Source organism: Meleagris gallopavo, chromosome 21 (genome assembly GCF_000146605.3).
Source record: "Meleagris gallopavo isolate NT-WF06-2002-E0010 breed Aviagen turkey brand Nicholas breeding stock chromosome 21, Turkey_5.1, whole genome shotgun sequence".
NCBI classification, from domain to species: domain Eukaryota; kingdom Metazoa; phylum Chordata; class Aves; order Galliformes; family Phasianidae; genus Meleagris; species Meleagris gallopavo.
This window is the reverse complement of record NC_015031.2, coordinates 6,792,959-6,812,698: the sequence shown is the minus strand read 5'-3', so window position 1 is coordinate 6,812,698 and position 19,740 is coordinate 6,792,959. Positions and strand designations below refer to the sequence as shown.

Sequence of the window (19,740 nt, the reverse complement as noted above, 5' to 3'; positions counted from 1 at the left end):
GGACACGGACGCCCCGCGGGCGGCGGCCCCCAGCGAACCCCCCCGCAAAGCCGCTGACCTTTGGCTAACGGCTGGAAGGCAAACACTTGATAAATAATAAATAGCTCACCCCAGGCTTCTTCTCAGAGCCTTTTAATTAAAATAGCAGTTACTCTCAGGTCACGGGGATTGGAGTTTCAATCCCAGCCCAGCTAACGCATCCATCAATCGCGCGGTATCAAAAAACACAACTCTGCTCTTAATTGCACCGAGTTCTTCAGCTCCCGCTCCCTGTTACCTGCCACAGCCCAGCAGATGGAGGGCCGCAGCTCACAGCCCACCCGGGACCCCGGCAGCAGTCCTCACCTTACACATAAACTCACCGGCACTCGGTTTTTCCAGGTAATCTGACCGCGTTTCAGAGGAGCGGCACGAGGGCTGCGGTGCTTTCCCTTCCCCTCCCCTCCCCCACGAAGCACAGCTGCACCACCAGGCACAAACTGCTCCGCACCACGGGCACACAGGTGAGGAAATCAGGCAGGAACCAACAGCCCACCCCAGAAGGGCTCTAACTGGGAGCGCCTCACCCAGAAAGCGGCTTCTAACGACTGCTCCAAACAAAGACTAAAGCAGAAAAACATTCCAGTTTTGTTAGCATGAGCTCTGTATAGAAAGCAGCTCCTGGCAAACTGCAAGCCTCTGCCCTCTTTGACATTCTACTTTTCTTAGACTTCCACGTGGCAAAGGATAACACAGCCAACCTTTCCAAAGATGCAAGACTGAAGCTGGTGATGGCAGAGGACAGAAGAAAAGGTTCCTTCTGGCAGCTTGGCACTGTTTTACAGAAGCAACAACAAACAGGAGACCACCAAGTTGTGAGCAAAGTGAATGAGAAACCTCTCACACTATGGCATTCAGCTTCATAGCACCACTTTTCATTTTAAAGCACTTCCAGGTGCAATTTGGGGCAAGCTGAGAGCATCACCCACAGTAATAACACAAAGTTACAAGTTCAGTGCACTTACCTCAGATTGAAGAGTCCCAAAGAAAAGACACTGAGCGGCCGTGTAGGAGATGTGGCACCTTCAGCCACCAATAACCATTTGTCCCACACAAAGAAACTGCACACAAGAAGAGAAATTCACATCACAGCTGCCAGCACTCTACTAACGAGGGCAGCTGGCCTCAGCCCTCATCGAGGCCAAAGAACACTGAAATTTAAAGAAACCTGCACCCAAATTCTTGCTGCTGATGACCGAAGTGCACATTTGACTTCTCCCAGCACGTGCATTTCCCCTCCAGCTTTGTTTCAGATTGAATCCCATTTTAACTGATTTCTTTTGTCACCACATGGGTTTACATTAGCCTCCCCCCACACTTGTTCTGCTGGATCCTGGCACCACAGCCGCCTCTGCTCAGGGCTGCCACACATGGCTTTAGATTCAGGCAGTAATTTACGCTCCATGTGGAAGCACCTCACACAGCCAGGCACATGTGCCACCAACATCAGCTCTAGAATTACTGAGCAGGATTAGGAATAAAGTTTGACTTTCCAAGGGTAACCGAACAGTTCTACTGTAATGGCACTGCTATCAGGTGGTAAATCGTGCCATTCAAAAAGGAAAAAGGAAAAAGAAAGGAACATTTTTCAATCACCCCTTTTACCTCTATTCAGTACAAATTCATAAAAGCGTTTGCTTGAATTACTCACAGCACCAGGGTCACAAAACCACCTCGAGGAGAATGGGTCCTGGAAGGCAGGTACAAAACCAAAAGGAAATCCTGACCTTCTCCTTTTTGGGGAAGAGTCAGAAGTGGGAAGAGAGATTTTCCTGACATGACTTAAAACATATGTTTTTTGTTGTTGTTGTTGTTGCTTTTCCTTTGGCCTAAAACTAAAGTTCTTAATAAAAACAAGGTGGGCAATTAAGTTTACAGACACAAGAAGAATGGAATTATAATCAGCTCTGAACTGTGGTGAGATTATTATTTCCTTTTCTGTGCCAAAGTTTCAGTGACTTTCTGTAAAAGAATTCAACTTTCTCTTCAGCAAAGAGTTGCAACGGTGCATGTTCAATATTTCCAAGGTGACCAATTTCATAAAGACTTGCTAAAAAACTTCAAAGATCTAAATTATCTGAGGTGGTGCTTCATCCTATCATGAATGTAAGCAAGTGACGAAGCAGAAAGAACATACTAGAACATTCATATAAATAGCAACTCTTCGGAATCAGCTATAAAAAGATGACACTTCTGACAGCTGTTACAATGCATCAAGTAAACAGCATCTGCCATTTCAACAGCAGGACTGTCACAACGCCTGTACCATCAGTGCAAGACAGTACTATCACAAATAAGACGCAGGTTCCCATTTTACAGGAAATGTTTAATTTTCCATTCTATTTTCCATCTCAAAAGCTGAGACAACACAATTGAAAATGTCAAGGCAATGTTCCTTAAAAGAAGAGGATCATCTCCTACTTTCTAAGTGGGGAGATTGAAAGACAAGAATGTGTGTCACACGCATGATGGCAGGGAGGCACCACAGCCAGAAGACTGAGCCATAACCTTCTTCAGAATATTTCTTAGAACCGCCGAGCTGTGCAGATGGAAACGCTGGCTCCTGAGCAGGCGAGTACCATGGGCACACAATGCCAAGCTGCAGGATGTGCCAAGAGCACAGCTGTTAGGATGAAGGATTTTCCTTCTGTGTTTCTTTCAGTTCTGGTGTCTGCTCCTCCTGACTTTCCTTCTTCTCCTGCAACTCTTCCAACACGGTTTGAAGCTGCAGATGTAGTACAGAATCCCTGGCTTCTGCATCCTGATGATCCTGTTGTGCTACCTACAGTAAATGACAGATGAAACAGATAAAAAAACAGGGCTGAAAAAGTTTGACAAAGCATGACTGAAGAGAGCAACAGAAAGCAACTGCCAGTTTGCTTGCCCAGAAAAGCAAAGAGACAAGTTGTGACTCATGCTTAGATTATTATAAAGGTACAACACAGTCTCAAAGCACCACCATAGCAAGAAACTCAAAATGAGATTGCTGACCTCGAGGAAAAAGATAAAAGACAGGTACTGATCTCATTTTCCTACACGCTCATAGGACATCACACTTTAAGTAGAACCGATTTCTGCTGCATTTCAGCCTCTCTTATAGAAAAAGCACTGTGGATGCTTAGCCCAGGGATGACTGGATAATGAGGAAAACGAAGGGCATATTACCATAGAAAATAACAACTGAGTTTGGCTTACTTTGTCTGTTCCTCGTCTCTGCAGAATTATCCCACTGGCTAAAAGGGCTTTTCCTGTTTCTTCAAACAGGTTTTCCTCTTCGATTTTTCCTTCTTCTTTCAATTCGTTATATTTCTCAACAAACCTAGATTTCAAGATTGCACATTCACTAATACCATTTTGGTTTCCCGACCCAAGGAGAGACAGGGACGAGTTCCAGAAATAGTTTAATTTAAAAAATCTAGAACTCTTACCTTTGGCAAATAGATTTGTACTTTGGTTGTGATAGATCAAAAGGTTTGGGACCGCTGCCATATATTTTATAAAATTTCCTATTTAAAGACCAAAAACCAATGTTTAAAGCAATTAAAAAGAGACACTTTTTCAAAGTAAATTAACACGATCAGAGCCAGACTACAACAAGAGATCCTCACAAAACTGTCACTCTTTTTACCATTGGGCATTAGACCACGCACACTCCAGCATTTAGCCGCAGTGCCGCGGGAGCACCGCAACTTCTGCGCAGGACCTTCGCTCAGGCCACGCGCGGCGCCTTAAGGCCGTTCCGCCTTCCGTGGCAGCCGAACTTTCACCCGGCCCGGTGCCCGGCTTCCACCCCTGCGAACGCACGACGCCGTGCGACTCCCCTACAGCACGGCCACGCAGCGGACGAGACGGCAGGGCAGCGACGCTCCCAGAGCGCCCCGTAGCGGCACAGCCACACGCACACCGAAGGGCCGCGCGGCCCCAACGCGGGTGGGTCCGGCCCCGGGCGGGGACTCACGCTCGCACTTCGTCCTCCCGGTAGAAGATGGGCGGCACGACGTCCGTCACCTTGCCGTAGCGCGGCCGGGGCACGCGGTACAGCGGCTCGCGGAGCGGAGGGAAGGCGGCGTACACGTCGAACCATAGCGGCTTCTCGATGACGCCGATACGCAGCAAATTGCGGGTCCTGCGGGCGGCAGGCACGGCTCAGGGCCCACCCCCGCAGCCCACGACCACCACGCTCGCCCTCCCGACGCTCCCCGTACCGGCTAAACACGCTCCCGGTCTTCTGCATGCGGCTCCCCGCCATGGCGGCGGCCTAGGCCTTCCCTAGCAACAGTGCCACCCTAGCAACGAGCTGCCCCACCACCCGGAAGCGGAAACGCTTTACCGTTGGGCCGCCGACCAATCCGCTGCCAGGGCGTGCTGAGGGCGGGAAGAGGCTCACAGACAGAGGCAGCCGATAGCCGAGCTGCGGATCGGCCCCTCCGCCATTTAAAGGGCCAGCGCTGCTGGGAGCAGCGGGACTAAAAGTCCTGAAATGGGTCCTAGGAGTAGCTGTTACCCCGCTACGCTCCTCGAACATGTGCACGGAGGTGCTACCCTTAAGCACCTCCAGTATCACCGTGATTCTACCACAGTTTTTATTTCTGGGCTTCTCCCAGGCACAGTTTTTTTAAAACACAGTTCTGAAACAAAACTGCTCACAGAGAGCAGAATTCAAGAAGTGCTGCAGCTGTTTCAGGACGGGGCAGCCTCGTCTCTGCCCCGATTTCTTCTTTTCTCCCCCTGTAAAATAACAGCAGCTAAAAGCAAAATGCTGCAGTGTTAAGAGTACAACAGGACTTTATTATATGAATTACTATTAAACATCTTTAAGAAAAAAAAATCACTTATGGAAATAAATTCTAAAAGAGCAACACTCACACACACCACAGACTTCTTTTTTGTTGTTGTTCTTTTTAAAACATTTTATATAGAAGTGATAGAAACGTCACTGAGAATTGTACAGCTTTATGCAAGAAATGCATTTTGGCTCCCGAGCTGGTTGTAGGGGCCTTTCTGCTCGTTAGACCTGATTCACTGTTGTTTTAAAGGAGATAAAAATAGCCACTCTTCATTGTCCATTGAAACGATGTTTTGTGCCTCCAAGGTATTTTAAAATGGCCGCAGAGTGACATCACTCAGAGCTGCGCAGCACAGGCTGGGACAGCTCAGGGCACGTTGTTAGGAGCACATCCCCTGACCCCAAAGCAGCCACAGCCGCTGGGACAGCAGCTCACAGCCCACAGGAGCCCCCGCTGCACCGCCTGTGCTTCCTGCAGGCATGAAAACTTTGCTGCGAGTTAAGCCCTTGGTAGCTCAGAAGCACTGGAACGTTTACAAGCTGATCCAATTCCAAGCTTGTTTTTTTCCAACTACACAGCACTGCTTTGAGCTGGGAGGGAGCAGCGGTGTCCTCCCGCTATCTGAGAGCCAACCTCGGGCTGGGGATAGCAGCCCCCAGCTCCTGCTCCAGCAGCAAAGCCACAGCTTCATGCCTTGCCCGGTGCCACATGGGACATGCACCTCTCCAGATCCTGACCCTACACAGAGCAGCAGTGCCTCCCCAGTACCTCCCTGCACCCCATTCCCACCACCTAAAATCACCTTGGGGATAAGGCCAGTGCAGTGTGGCACTGCTGTAGCCCCCATTTCAAAGGGGACACCATTGCCCCTTCCTTAAAAAGGAGCAGAATCAAAGTTGGGTTCAGACCTGAGGGCAGCTCCTTCAAGGAGCTCCTTCAAGCAGCCCATGGCAGCACTGATGGCAGGTGGTGCCCCTGCATCACTCAGCCCTGTGGCAGCACTCAACAGGTGCACTGTGGCTGTGGGGAAAAATGTTGGCATCCACTTCAAAGGGGATGCAGGGAGGATTTGGGAGGAGCCCGCTAGGAGCCAGAGCAATGTGGGCTTTGTTAGCAATCCCACAGAGAGGCAGGGACAGCAGTTGCGTGCGTTTCTGGTGGATGAGATTCTGCGTCTGCCGCCTTCGCAGCACGAATCTTAAAACATTTGTGCTGGTTCACAGGAGCCAGAAAGCAGAACAGGCATGTCTGCAGCCACCTCCTGATTGAGCAGTAAACAGATTATGCTGATAAAGAAGAAGAAAATGTGCTGGCGGGAGCGAATTCTCACTTAGTGCTCATCACTCGTTACTTACACAAGGAAGGAATTTGTTTACGTAATTATTTTTAGCCTGACAGCATCTCAGGATGCTGCAGAGATCCAAGCGCTGCTTCCCAGCTGCCCCTGCGCTCTCCTGGAAAAACAATCCCCAAGGCTGGGAGAGTTTCTCCTGCCCCACACCAGCTCATTGTGTCAAAAACATCTCTGCCAGCCCCAGCTGCAAATCCCAAATCTGCACCTTATCAATGGCAAGGGATGTCCCTGCCCGGCCCTGGAAACACTACTGGAGCACTGCACCCAACAGGACACGTCCTGGCCCGGCCGCTGCACCAGTGCAGATCCAGCCCTTGGTGCTGCCCCATAGGGAGCAAGGCAGTGAGGGTCCGACTTCAAGGCAGTTTGAGCGATGCCAAAGGCAAAGGTTTAATGCAAAGGGAAATGCCTTGGAAAAGAAGGCCTTTCCTTTTATAAACAACTTATATTATTTCACTATTACCTGATCTGAATCTCTGCTTATTACTCCTAGCAATAGTAGATGACAGTTTTTAGTTTCTTTCTTGTGTGTTTTCTTTTCCTGCGTGCGCAGAGGAAAATTACATCAGATCACCACAGATATGCACAGGGATGCTCCGCCAGGCAGCTCCCGCAGCCGGGGCATCCCCTTAGCACAGCCCATGTGCACTCTTCTGGCAGCACTGTGTGGATCCCACGCGCAGGAGGGATGGCTCCTCCCTGAGTCCCAGACCCACCAGCTCCAATGCCACAGCTCACACCAGCTGCCAGCTGTTCTTTCCTTTTTTTTTTTTTTTGGCTGATTTGCTAGATAGGAGAAGTTGTTTTCAAACCTCTGAAAAGAAAACTTTGTGCCTCACTTCAACGTTTGTACTTCAGAGGAGTACAACAGCAGAGGGGGAACAGCCAAAAAACTGGGTTATTTGTCGTTGGGTGTTTGTTTGCTTTTTTCCTTTTTTCAGCCATCTTCTTATTAAGCCCTTTGCACATTCTGTGCCAGCAATAAACCCCAGTGCTGGGACCTGGAGGGGAGGAGACCAGGAGGAGGAAGAACAGTGTGTGCTCAGCCTCAGCTGCACCACGGCCAGCACTGTCCCATCACGGCGCTGGAGCTGTCACCAGCCACAGCACCACAGCCCTCACCATTTATTGCCCTTCCTTCAGCGTCTCCTCCTCTTCCCGGAGCTGCTGCTGCCGTGCTTGAAAATCTTCATCTGAAAGGAAGAGGCAGACGAGTCAGGGTCTGCAACTATCCCACATGTGATGCCAGTCCCATACCAGCTAGGTGGCACAGTATGGCAAGGCATGGCACAACACGGCACAGCTCAGACTGGCACAGCACAGAGTGGCACAACCTTTCTTACCGCACGAGTGTCCTTCGACGTCGTCAAGAAGATTTGCTGTGGATGCAGCTGTCCCCAGCCTGCATGCTCTGCTAAGGAAACCAGGGTATGGTCATAGCACCACAAACCTCTCCTCACAGCCCACAGATGTGGGGGCACCTGGGGATGCTCCTCTCCAAACTGCAGCCTCACAGTGTCCCCAGGACCACCCGCATTCCCCCAGCAGTCCCAGCTACCGAGGGCAAATGACAACAAGCCCCTTTTAGGATACACCTGGTGCTTCAACAAGTGTTTTCTTTTTGACTTCCTCATCTTTGTCTTCTCAGAGAAGGCTCTGGCGAGTTCAAACAGCTTCTTGCGCGTTGCTGGAAGGAAACAGCCCAGTGAGGGTCTCACCACAAACTCCCCAAAGAGCTGCCAGGGGTGCTGGGGAGGAGACAGCTATGGGCAAGAGCCACTAGTGCTGGAAGCAGCCACTGTAGTGCTGGGCACCAACAACCAAGCCCTGCCACTAGCAGAGATACAAGTGGCCTCAGGCCAGAGGTGCTGGTGTTTGTATCCTTTCATTGGGATTTCTGTGGTATTCCCTACTCATGTCTACCCCAGGCCACCCCAGTGCGTCTCAGCCAGCTGCAGTCTGAGTCAGGCTGCCCAAAGAACTTGGGTTTGTTTTGCAATGGGAGAAGCAAACTGTGGCAGGCTTAAGAGGAAAGGGAGAGCTATAGCAAACTCCTCTGCTTCCTCTTCTGGGATTCTCAACACCATCTGCATTATCAACACACACCACAAAATATCCACAGACTCCTCTAGCCCATCATGGGCTTCCTGCTGCCAGACTGGAGCCTGGAAACCAACTCACATTTTCCCATGTGTTTCAGTTTGTCTCTGAATAAGGCATCGTCAGACACAGTACTGCCGGCCTCACTGGTTCCAGGAGGGGCTACATCACCTGGAAGGCAAACATTTGGGTACCATCAGCACATCTGGTCACTGGCAGAGCCAAGTAACAGTGAGCAGGAAAAGGGCACAGCACTCCACACCTGGTTCTGGGTGAAAAAAACCCTCTGAGATCTGGGGTGCAGAAACCCTGGGGGCAGTGACTCCCACTTGCAGCTGAGTGGTTGCATCTTGCCCACCCCCAGCCCCACTCAGGGACATGGACAGCTACCAGTGCTAATTCTGTCCCCAGGCAGCTGCCTCACTGCTGAGGTTAATCAGGATTACTTGGGAACAGTCATTACGTCTCCCAGGCACAATCCTCTGCTCCCATCAAGACAGCAGGCTATGTCACCCCTGGGAACTGAGCCCAGGGGAAGAACAGAGGCAGGACATGGTAGTGGCTGGGTGGGGAGGGCACGGGCACCCAGCTCCATCACCTGTCTGCCCCCCTGCCTTGTGCTTTTAGGAGCTCTGAGCAGTAGGGAGGGACCAGCTGGGTTCCTCCCCAGGCAGCCACATCACACGGCATGGTACAGCATGGCATGGCACATTGGGTGGAGCTTTGGAGCATTCCCCTGATGACAGGAGATACTCTTGTGGATCTTGAAATTACCTGGTATTATGGAGGAGAAACAGAAATCATTGCTGACAGCAGCACTGGTCGACTTGGATTTTTTTGACTCGTATTTTAGTCGATCTGAAAAACAAAAAGCCCTGGTAGACTCTCAAGGCAGCACACACAGCTTCATGCTCCTTGTCCGTACATGCCCACTGCACTCAGTCCCTGCAGCAGCTCTGCCACACCCCAAGGATGTCAAACATCTCCACACCACAGCTGGGAGCGGTGGGAGCAAGCAGGCAGCCTCCCCCTGGCACCATCACTGCTGCAACACAGCAACCGCAGGCACTCTGTGGGAGCCCACAGCAGAGGAAGTGAGCGCCCGCCAAAACGTGGTGGTTTTCCAGCTGCAGCGGATGGGGATGAGGTTGACACACCGCAGCAGGAGCAGAGTCCCAGAGTGGGGCACACGCCTGAAAAGCAGACAGAGGTTCCTAAAGGTGCTTCTCACCTCTCTCCAGGGCAAGGAGGAAGTCCCGGTTCCTCTGCAGCTCCTTCATGAACTCCTCGTTCTGCAGGAAGAGCGCAATCCGCTCGTCCTCCAGGTACTGCTTCCACCTCCTCTCCTGCTCCAGGGAGCCCTGGCCCCGTGGCACAGGCTGCTGGCATCCAGAGGAGCCCTGTGCAAGAGGAAACACAGGCGGGAAGGTTGGTCCATGGCCACAGCACAAAGCTGCTGGAGCCCACGTGTCTGACACCAACACCAGGCAGAGCCAGGAGGGCACTGCAGCGTGGGAGCAGAGCCCCTGATGTGGGAATCATCTGGAAGAGCTCTTTTTCAGATCAGCATAGGGTTGAAGCAGGACGTGGAAGTGAAGGAGAAAGGTCCTGCAGCCAGCATCACTGCTTTAATTTTGCGCATTTAAAAGGAAGACTGCAATTTCCTACTGGTAGTGCCCTGGTGCTCTCGCTCTCTCTCACCCTCCCCAGCTCTCACTGCATCCATACACGTGGAAGAGCAAAGCCACACTGCACAGGATCAATCTCTCCCTTGCCTACAGTATCTATCTACAATATCTACTGCTGCTCTCAAAGTGCCATAAAAAGCAAAAGCACACAATTGCCAGAGAAGAGAAGGGCAGCTGCTTCTTTCTCCCCTGAGCCCCAGTGAAATGTTATGTTTCTATTCCCAGAAAGGTATTATAGCCGGAGAAGCTCAACTTTCAGGCAATTATATATGGCAACGTAGCAGGCTGCCTTCAGCACCAAAAAGGGTAGGGAAAAGCTGATCCATCTACAGAGCTCCCCAGGCCCCTGACAAACTAGGAAGGTAAAAGCCCTATTGCAGGGGTGCGAAGTGGCCATGGGATGCCCAGGGGATGCAGAGCAGCCAAAGCTGAGCTGCTGCCCACTGAGGTTGTGCTTGGTCCCCACAGGGTGTTGTGGTACCAGCCCCAAAACTGCCAAGGAGAGTATGAATACCCCGATTTCCAATGTGAGGATTTTGTACCTCACATATACAGTATCCCCTGAGCATAAGGCCTCAGTGCTCTGCCCAGGAGTACTGGCTGGTCCTAGTGCTTCCCAGCAGAGCAACAGAGCTGATTTTCAAAGTGATCAGAAGCAACCCACGACTCTTGGTCATGGCACAGGGGCTTGGGGTTGGTGCTCACCTGCGTGCAGGCAGCTTGCTGGGGTAGGATGCGCAGGAAGTCCTCAGGGAGGTTGCCCAGCAGTGGTGGGTTCCAGTTCCTGTAGCGGCCAGGCCCTGGCACATCCGTCCTGCAATGAGCACAGCCAGAGACTTCAGCCAGAGGGAACTCAAACACCATCAAATGCTGTTGTGTAGGAACCCGTGTCAGCAGCCACCTGCCCAGCTCCCCAGGCGTTGTCCAGGGGCTGGAAAATCTCACTGTGCCTAGCTATCCTACAAACCCACAGCCCTTCCCTGCCACAGGCATGAGGGCTCCTGGTGCCAAGAGATAAGAGGTGTCAGGCCCCAGCCACACAGCACCTGGTGTTCTCCAGAGGCAGCATGCACTCCCTGCATCCAGGAGCTGATTTTTGCCATTCTACTCATTTCACAGGCAGCTCTCTTGCTCCCTCAGCTGTTCATGTTTTAGGGCCATTTTTTATCTAGCTGTGAGCTTCCTTCATCTCCCTTGACTTGCAGCAGACTCACCTGGGTGGGGGGGTGGGAGGTGCATGTGGACTGCTCAGCACCTGGCTCTCATAGGCTGGGGGGGAGTACACTGGGGGAGGCTCCTCATCAGAGCTGTCTGGCTCCAGGGTGCGCTCAAGGATCTGGGGAGAGAGGAGGAGAGGGTGAGGTGAGCAGTGCTGCGGGGAGGATGGTGCCAACATGCACTGGGCAGGTTTGGGGCACTGTTCTGTAGGGAAAAGGCACTGCATTTTAGCACAGTGAGGCAGAAGCCAAAGGCCTTCTATTGGTTTTGGGGAAGAAAGGAGGGAGGAGAGTGGTTTGACTCAAGCCTCAAGCACTGACAGAGGCCAACTGCCAGGCTGCATGCTACAAACTAGCCAAGTCAGCATTCAAATGGTTGTCAAGAGGCACCCACATCAGCCACAAAGTGCAGTTGCAGACCTGCAAGGACACCGGCTCCAATGTCCTTCCCTTACACCCAGTCGTGCAGGGGGCAGAAATGAGACAGAATGAGCCCAAGCCAGACACAGCAGTACCTCAGGGGGAATGCTGTCCTCCGAGTCCGAGCTGTCCTCACAGCCGCTGCCATCCAGGTTCATCTGGAGGAGCTGGTCGATGGTGGCATCCACGGCACCGTTGTTGGCCCTCAAAACGCACTCGATGATGTCGTAGTCCATATTGGGGAACATGGTCTTGAAGTCCTCCATGGCCTGGTTGAACTCCAGCCGGCGCACCTGCCTGGCAGGGCGGCTGTTGTTGAGCTCCTGCGCCGAGGAGCCGCCGCGTGAGCCGCCATTGCTGCTGCTGCGCCGAAAGAGGCTCGTCATGGCGGCGGTCCTGGGGGAGGTGGGCACCTCGTCACGGGGCAAGGCCCCGGCTGCCGGCCGGGAGCATGGGTGGGCGGCGGGGGCACTGCTCCCCACAGCCAGAGCTCCACACGTCAGCCCCCGGCACGCTGCAGCATCCCAGCACCTGCGGGCACAGAGAGATGTCACAAAGTTACCTCTGGTGAGACATGGGGCCCCAGGAATGGGGGTAGCTTTCAGCTCCCCAGAGCCAGGACCAGCAGCTGGACTGAAGCACAAGGCACATTTTTGGCAGCCACCTTCGTATGAAGCCCACCTCAGAAATCCTCCTTTCTGGTATTTTTTGCTTTGTTGGAGAAAGGAGTGGGATTTATAATTTCTTCCTTTTGTGGTTCTCCCCTGCTTGCTCAGCCCCAGCACATGGCCAGGAAGCTGCAGGCAGGGGCTGCACGAGGGCACTGTGAAGGTGTGAAGAAAGCACCCAGGGCACAGCAAGATCTCAGAGGGGGAAATCCAATTAAACTCAAACTATTGAACTGCACCCCCGTTTGCACAGCACGTCCCCCAGGAGGGCATCCAGGAGCTCGGGTCACTGTGCCAGGCGCCGCACAAACCAAACACTGCAAGGGGAGAAAAATGGCACCACTTGCACTGCAGAGGGCCCCACAGATTGAACATTCCCAGGTTTGACGTTTGTTTATAAACACGGTGAAATCTCTCTTTAAAATAAAAGGTGGAGTCATCTCAGTGCAGGGGGCTAAAGCATTTTGCAGCACAGCAAATCGACCCTTGGGAAAAGCCACCAAATCCAAGATTAACATTTGCTTTAAAACCATAAACAGATTATATACAGCTACTGCCTCTCATTTGGAAATGCAGGGACAAATTCAGTTCTGGATTAACTCTGCCGTTTAAAAGAATTACCCCAGGAACACTTTTGATCCATAATATCATTTTCAAAGGCTTTTTCCCAAGTAGCAGGCGGAGAGTGCAAGATAACTGTCCCTACATTTGTATTTAATTGAGAAGAACAAGCCAAGCACATTTCTTAGTAAAACACTGCATAATCAGATTGAAACCCATTAAGCAGAGCGGCCGCCTCTGAAGGTCACCCGGTGCCCCACACCCTGCGCAGGGCCATGCTGCACGTGGGAGCCAGCCCTGGGCATCACCAGGAAGCGCCTCATCCCAGCCCTGTCGGTCAGGCTTTGCTCTGGCGTGCTGGGAGCAGTTATGAGGCTTTGGGCAACTCGGTTACATTGAGCCCACGCCAGATAGCGTGACTGGGAGCAGCCGCCTGCAAAATAATTGAAAGCTTCTGGTCCTAAGATGAACAAAAATGAGAGATGGTGACATTTGAACACCAAAAAGGCTCTGCTGCACGTCTGGCTCTGAGCAACACCGAGGGACTGCACCGTGATCCTGCTGATGATATGGAGAAATGAAAAGCACTACATCATTGTGAGTTAAAATCTGGAGAAAAGCAAGTCACCTATTGGCACGACTTAACTAAAAAACTGAAAGTTCCACGTCCAGGATCCACCTCTGTCCTTGTGCTCAGAGTGGGAAGCAGAATCCCCACTGCTGGCTGCTGCCTCGATGCCAGCGAGGGGCTGGGAGGGTGCCAGGAAAACTAAAATCCTTTAGATTGCCCAAAAAGGAAGGAAGAAAGCTGGCGGCCAGCTGTGACCTGAGGCGAGGGCAGAGCCCAGTACATTGCAGAACGGACCTGTGGCGTGGGCTGCTGCCTGCAGGCTCACCTCTGTAGGCTGCAGTCGCACCACGCAGCAGGCCATGCCCACAGAGTACCCACAGCCACGCTGCTCCAGGCACAGGGCCGGCACAGCCGGGTGATCCCAGGGGCCGGGCGTTCCACAGCTCCATGCTGGGAACAGCAGTTGTTCAGCTCTGCTGAAAGCAGTCCTGGTGAAGGAGCCAACAGCTGTAACAGCAGCGGGACCGACTGCTCCCAGCCCTCACAGCTCAGGGAAAAGCCTTGGCACCAACGGAAGAGGAATGTTCTTTTCCAAAGTCTGCTATGGCTCAGACAACAGATGGGGTTGTTTAAAGGCAGCTGAACAGGAACAGCCCCTTTTCTCCTGCTATTGCCATGCTGCGTTCGTAGGCTGTCCCCACTCAGAGCTTGGGAGGGAAAACTCTCAGAATAAGACTCAAAAGTGGAGGCATTAAGCCAAAAATCACTGCTTCAGCCCCAGGGCTCTGCCTTCAGCCCGGCCCCTCAAAGGGACTACACTGCAACGGATCTCAGAGCTCAGGGACTGCTTGGTGGCGGAGGTGTCTGCCCAGCACCAACTGTAATAGGATTAAAACCAGGATGAAAAGGAAATGATTAGGAACAAAAATTAGTGTGTACCAGCACATTGAAATTCAGAGCACACCCCGGGGACGTGCAGGATGTGTCTGCCTTAAGTCTCCAAAATCTCCTCTGTCACCTTTCTGTTCTCTCCAGCAGCCACGCACACACCTCCAGGTCTGTGCCTGCGCTCTGATCCTTTCACACAGAAACAGGCAGGCATACGAGCTGCATTTGAGGGTCTGCCTGTGGGACGGACACACTGTGACAACCTTGCTGAGGACACAGGTGGGTTTGGACATGGGCACTCGTCCAGCAGCTCTGGTGCCTTCCTTAAGGTGCCAGAGTCCCAGATCGGGGTTTCCCTGTGGCTAATCCCAGATTTTGTGTGCATTTGCCATGCCACAGTTACAGCCCCCACCCTTCCAAATGAGGTTTCTATTAATGAGGTAGTGCCAGATCTTAATCAAAAACCTGCCTGCCTGGTGAGGCTGCCTTGCACCCGATTCATTGGAGGTAATTTGATCTTGGTAGGACGACATTCCTAAAATAGTTGAGGGAATTCGAACATGAAATCAGGTTTCCAGGAAGGGATTAAAGAAAAATAGGTCAAGCAAGTGTGAGCAATGAAAGTAACCCTGTATCCCTCCGTATGGTTTAAACACATCTCTGTTCAAATCTGTCTGGTGTCAACGTGTCATAAATTAGAAGCAAGAGGCTGCAGAAAGCAGAGGGGCAGATAGAAGGTTTTCCTGCGGGGTTGGCTGAGCTGCCCTGACCTTTCCTCCTCCAGCTTTCACTGCTGACATCAAAATGCATTGGTCCCAGCTGGGAGATCGGCGTGTGCTGGGGCTGGGCTTAAAGGTGGCAGCAGGTGGGCAGGCGGCCATGCAGGGACATGCCCTGGGTCAGTGCCGCTCTAAGCTGCATTGCTGGCTTGCTTTGCTGCACAAGCATTGGTGACCTCCGCTGCTCCTGTGTTGCCCGAGCACTGTGACCAGTCTGGCATCCCCCTGGATCACACGCATGCGGAGATGCCAGAGCCAAACTCAAGCTCAGAGCCCCTTCCCAGCACTCCACTTGCCTCAGTTTACCCATCTGCACACAGCACAAGGTGCCAGCCAGCCCTGCAGCGCTCTGGGGCTGCTCATGGACACACTGCTGGTGCCAACACTGCACTGCAGGTAGTCCCATCCTGCAGAGCCCTCACGCCATATGGCGCACAGCCCCATCCTCAGCCACTTATCCCTCCTTTTGTGCTCCTGGCTCAGCACAAACCCTTGCACAAAAGCGGTGGGAAGCTGCAGAGAGCAAAGGAAAGATAAATTCTTGCAGAGACAAAGGTGCTCAGCTCTGGCAGTTTGGGAGCAGGTTTTGTCAGTCTGCACCTCACTGCTTCCAGGCTCACACAGAAGCTCAGCAGGAAGAAAAACAATGGTTTGGGGCAGGCAGGCACTCAGGGCCTGACCGGTGCCAGCTCCATGACACCGTGGTGCCGCAGGGCCTCCGGTCCCCGAGATCTAAGGGCCATCACTCAATGTGCAAAGGAACAAAAATGGGTATTGATTCGCCAAAGGCTGCGTGGAGCAGAAGGAGCGCAGAAGTTTCTATGGAAACAAAATGAGTGGAGTGAAACTCTCACTCATGGGCACGGTAAATTATTTACCAGGACAGGCCCTTGTCCATTAGGATCTGGTAAAAAGATTTAGAAGCGGTCATTACGCAGGCTGCTCGCAGCCACCTCGGTCAGGTCACTGAGATCACGGCCACCGAAGAGGGCAGACACAGGGTGGATGAAACCCACTGCTGCAGCTTGAGGGCAGCTCAGAGCCCTGTCCCAGAGCAGAGCACTGCAGGCAGAAAGGATTAATTAAGCAGCAAACAGGAGTTCCTGGGTTTATGAGTCACTAAGCCATATGACCAATGGAAGCCCTGCAAAAGCACCGAGCTGACAATCTGGGCACGACTGTGCCCTTGTCCTGGGACACGGTGTCACAGCATAACCATGCTGTTCTGTCTTCCCTCGTGCCGGGTGATATTGCTCAGCAGAAAAGAACCTGCCTGGAATACTACACCTCACCTGGGACCTACGGTTAATTACTGACACGGCAGCCCTCCCCTGCAAGAACACCAGGAAGGTTTCCCAAGGACCCTCCAGCACAGTGCGGCTGCAGGAGGGAGAGATAAAAGCCCTTGAAAGTCACAAGATCACGTTTGCTGCACTCCTTCTGCTCCATCACAGTACATCGGGATTCGACACGGGAATGATACAGATCCAGAAGCCAGGACAGTGCCCAGGGTTGCTCAGATCCAGCCGCCAGTGGCACATGGCCATGTGCTCCAGCAGCACACTCTGCCCAGCCACCAAACTAGGGCGCGCTCCTCTTCCAAGCCCAGTCTCACTTCTACTTTGTTATTTTTAAGTTTGCATAATTAATTCACGCATAGCTCCGTCACTGCACTGTCCCAGTTGCTTCGGGCTCATCTGACAGCTGCAGTTATCAGCCAGGGAGGCTAAAAGTAGTGAGGATTTTATAAGCAGTGGTTTAGGACAAGCTAGAACACTCCATCAGCGCAAGAGGATTAACGTGGCACCGCAGCTGTGCTGTCCGTCTGTCTGCCCCCAGCAGAGCCGTAAGCCCTCACAGCATCCCAGAGCTCCACATCCCCTCTCCAACACCACTCTCATTCCTTCCCAACCACAGGAAGCCTGGACTTGTCCCCGTGGGATGTCCCATGCCCCGTCCCCACCAGCAAGACCCCACTCCTACCTTGCAGCACTCCCGCTGAGCTCCGGACCTCCTGTGCACGCTGTCCTCGTGCCAGAGCTCCACTGCCGCCTGGAAACAGAGAGGGAGAGAAAAAACACCGTTAGAATGGGCTCTGTAACTGAGTCAAACGCTAAGATCAGGTCAGGGTTGGAACATCGCAGTGAGTGAGCTGCAGGTGTGCCCTGCTCCATTTTCTGTAGACAATCCACTCTTTTTCCCTCACCACCCTACTATTGCCCCGCGGATCTAGGCGAGAGCAGGGATGGACGAGATGTCAGGAGACGGAAGAAATGCCACCTCCAGGATCTGGAGCTCATTTTCCAGCAACTCAATGGAACAGGGCTGGGAGGAAGCACAGGGTGTCAGAGAGACATGGGAGTGCAGTCAGGCACTCATGGGGCATGGCAAAGCGCTGGGTGAACGCTTTCAGGGCAAAGGAAGCAGCTCCATTTGTGTAGAATACCTCCAGCTGTCGACAAAATCCACCTGGTCTGGAGCCAGACAGGAGAGCAGTACCATTCACAGCCGAACACACTGTGGGATTGTCACCAATGCCAACGAGGGCAGCTCCCAGGGTCAGTCCCACAGATGCCAAAATCTCCACGGTGCTGCCCCAGCGGCTCCCAGCCCAGCAGCATAACAGGCTATGGAGCAGCCCAGTGGGAGCAGCAGCTCCGCACAGCACCCTGCCCATGCATCCTGACTGCAGCACGGACATGGCAGCATGGCACTGGGAAGCACCAGGGCTTCTCCCTTCCTGCTGGCTTGGATTTTAAGATAGTTGTTTGTTTGTTTGTCGCTGGGCAACCAAGAGAGGATGGAAAAAAAAAAAATCAATCTCACATTGTCACCTATGAGTCACTGCTCCCAGCTGCTGAAATGCCCCATTCTTCCCCCAAGATGCTGAGGAAGACTTGAGGAAAGGGGAGAAGAGCCCAAGGTGCCCCACGGCCATCAGCACTACCCCCAGACCTGTGCCCCATTCTCCTCCTGGTGCCCACAGGCAGGGACACTGGCTGGTGGCCCCGGGATGAAGGCAGTGAAGGAATTTGCATTCATATTTGCATTTCCTAATTGCACCTCCGGGTTTCCTGGGACAGCGGCCGGGTTTGGTTTCCATGGCAGGTTTTGTGCGGGCTAGGAGAACTGAGGAGGGCACAAAGAGGCCACAATGGACCTGCCACTCACCAGCATCAAAGGCAGCACCGGGGAGGGGGCACCACCACATCTCCCTCGGCACTGCCAGAGCCAGACCACAGAGCCCTGGAGTGGGCAGTGCCTGAAGGACAGCAATGGCTTTGGCACCAATCACGGCTGCTTGGGACATTAGTTTCTGTTTTTTTAAAAAAGTTGATGGTTTCAAGGAAAGGCTCTGCAGGGCCTCCTGGCACCTCTTAGCCCATTCCCAAAATGAGAATTTAATCAAAAGCCTTGTTTTAATATTTTCCAGTTGAAAAGTCACTGCGTTTTGGTGGTTAATACGTGCGTCAGGGACAGCTAACAGCACGGATGTTCAAAAGAAGCTTTAAAAAAAAAGCAGTTTGAAATTTAAACAAAGTGTCTCAACTGACCAGATCCCAAGTTTCTCAAGTTACACCACACCAAATGAATGGCTGAATAAATAAATAGTCGGTTGACCTTCTGTCCTGACTCTACGTGGAACTCAGCCCAGCAGCAGCCGTCTTCGCACCGGCAGCCACTCAGGGTCCACACTGGCAAAGCACCCACAGCAGGTGAGGTAGGGGCAAGGGGGATTAGCTCTGGTAGTGCTTGAGTGTTGCAGTGTCACAGATCCACAGGGCTGAGCATGGTGCAGCTCAGCACGGCATAGCAGCCCCACTCCTGCTCCCAAGGAGCAGCCAGAGGGAAAGGGCAGGAGCAGCCCCACAGCGTGCTGTGGTTGACAGTCCTTCAGCAGAAAATCCAGGGTCGAGGACTCATTCTGAGCAGTTTGGTAATGCCTTTTTTAAGTTCCCCATGACCGTTTGCCATTTGATCACTCTGTTCTCACAAGCTTCTACCCCTCATGCCATGGGCACCAACAAAAGCTGCCACGTCCCTGTCACAGCCAGATCACACGCACCAGCACCTGACTTAAACCTAACCTGCAGATACCTGAGATGACGGAATAGAAAGGCTCTGAGCTCCAAGTAACAGGCAAACCAGGACAAACAGCCACCAAAAGCCGCCTGAGTCACAGCACTGCCACTCATGCCCACAAGCACCCACTGATATCAACCCAAGGCGGAAGGCAGCAGAACACAGCTCCTACCCTGAGACTTCATCCTCATGGCAACAAACAAAGTGCGAGTCACCTTCCAGCTCTCCTCCCGGCCTTTCCTGTCCAAACAGGGCTGTCTGCCACACACAACATCCCTGTTATCTTTTCTTGCACAACGTGCTTTGGTGCAGGCTGATAAGCGCTTGCTATCACTGGGGGACGCCACACACCGCTGCACACTCCGTGGTGCCCACACACAAAGCCTGGAGCCCTGCAAAGGAAAACCCCACACCGTGACACCACAGATCCAGCTGGGTGCTGTTGTCTGGGTGAGGGGCTGTTCAAGATGAGTGTGATGGAGGAGGCAAGGAGCAGAAGGCTTCTCTGGGTGCCATGTGCCCCTGGGCACCCTCGCCAGGCATCCCCAAACCGGAGGTCAGTCCAGGACAGCTGGGTTTCCTCAC

General features: G+C 52.7%; 2 protein-coding genes across 5 annotated transcripts; both read right to left on the bottom strand.

Annotated features, from left to right (window-relative positions):
• Positions 1-2,344: 2,344 nt before the first annotated feature.
• MRPS23 (mitochondrial ribosomal protein S23) lies at positions 2,345-4,366 on the bottom strand. The gene is made up of 5 exons (XM_003211856.4): positions 4,245-4,366; positions 3,998-4,165; positions 3,468-3,545; positions 3,235-3,358; positions 2,345-2,821 (listed from the first exon to the last, which is right to left on the bottom strand). The coding sequence occupies exons 1-5, from the start codon at positions 4,286-4,288 to the stop codon at positions 2,666-2,668; spliced, it is 570 nt and encodes a 189-aa protein (XP_003211904.2). The 5' UTR covers positions 4,289-4,366; the 3' UTR covers positions 2,345-2,665.
• A 2,179-nt stretch (positions 4,367-6,545) lies between these two features.
• On the bottom strand, positions 6,546-19,409 carry CUEDC1 (CUE domain containing 1). Of its 4 annotated transcripts, none has more exons than XM_010721995.3 (11): positions 19,328-19,409; positions 17,056-17,124; positions 11,701-12,136; positions 11,183-11,304; positions 10,674-10,782; positions 9,512-9,680; positions 9,055-9,138; positions 8,362-8,451; positions 7,774-7,867; positions 7,524-7,582; positions 6,546-7,373 (listed from the first exon to the last, which is right to left on the bottom strand). In XM_010721995.3, exons 3-11 carry the CDS (start codon positions 11,989-11,991, stop codon positions 7,306-7,308), a joined length of 1,086 nt encoding a protein of 361 aa, XP_010720297.1. In that variant the 5' UTR covers positions 11,992-12,136; positions 17,056-17,124; positions 19,328-19,409; the 3' UTR covers positions 6,546-7,305. The 4 variants fall into 4 exon arrangements, with proteins under 4 accessions (XP_010720297.1, XP_010720295.1, XP_031412305.1 ...); XM_010721993.3 differs by lacking the exon at positions 19,328-19,409 and adding an exon at positions 17,519-18,626; XM_031556446.1 differs by lacking the exon at positions 19,328-19,409 and having other exon boundaries at positions 6,942-7,181; positions 7,303-7,373; positions 17,056-18,629.
• Between the last annotated feature and the right edge of the window lie 331 nt (positions 19,410-19,740).

What these genes read in the sequence shown, in the direction of transcription:
- CUEDC1 (XM_031556445.1), bottom strand. Translation starts at nt 17,246, where the DNA reads ATGGAGCAGGGCACACCTGCAGCTCACTCACTGCGATGTTCCAACCCT. An exon ending in CCTCCTTGCCCTGGAGAGAG is followed by an intron (nt 9,139 to 9,511) that starts GTGAGAAGCACC and finishes TTTGTTTTTCAG; the next exon opens with ATCGACTAAAATACGAGTCA. An exon ending in CACTTGTTGAAGCACCAGGT is followed by an intron (nt 7,583 to 7,773) that starts GTATCCTAAAAG and finishes CAGAGCATGCAG; the next exon opens with GCTGGGGACAGCTGCATCCA.
- MRPS23 (XM_003211856.4), bottom strand. Translation starts at nt 4,288, where the DNA reads ATGGCGGGGAGCCGCATGCAGAAGACCGGGAGCGTGTTTAGCCG. An exon ending in ACCGGGAGCGTGTTTAGCCG is followed by an intron (nt 4,166 to 4,244) that starts GTACGGGGAGCG and finishes TGCCGCCCGCAG; the next exon opens with GACCCGCAATTTGCTGCGTA. An exon ending in AGAGACGAGGAACAGACAAA is followed by an intron (nt 2,822 to 3,234) that starts GTAAGCCAAACT and finishes CATTTACTGTAG; the next exon opens with GTAGCACAACAGGATCATCA.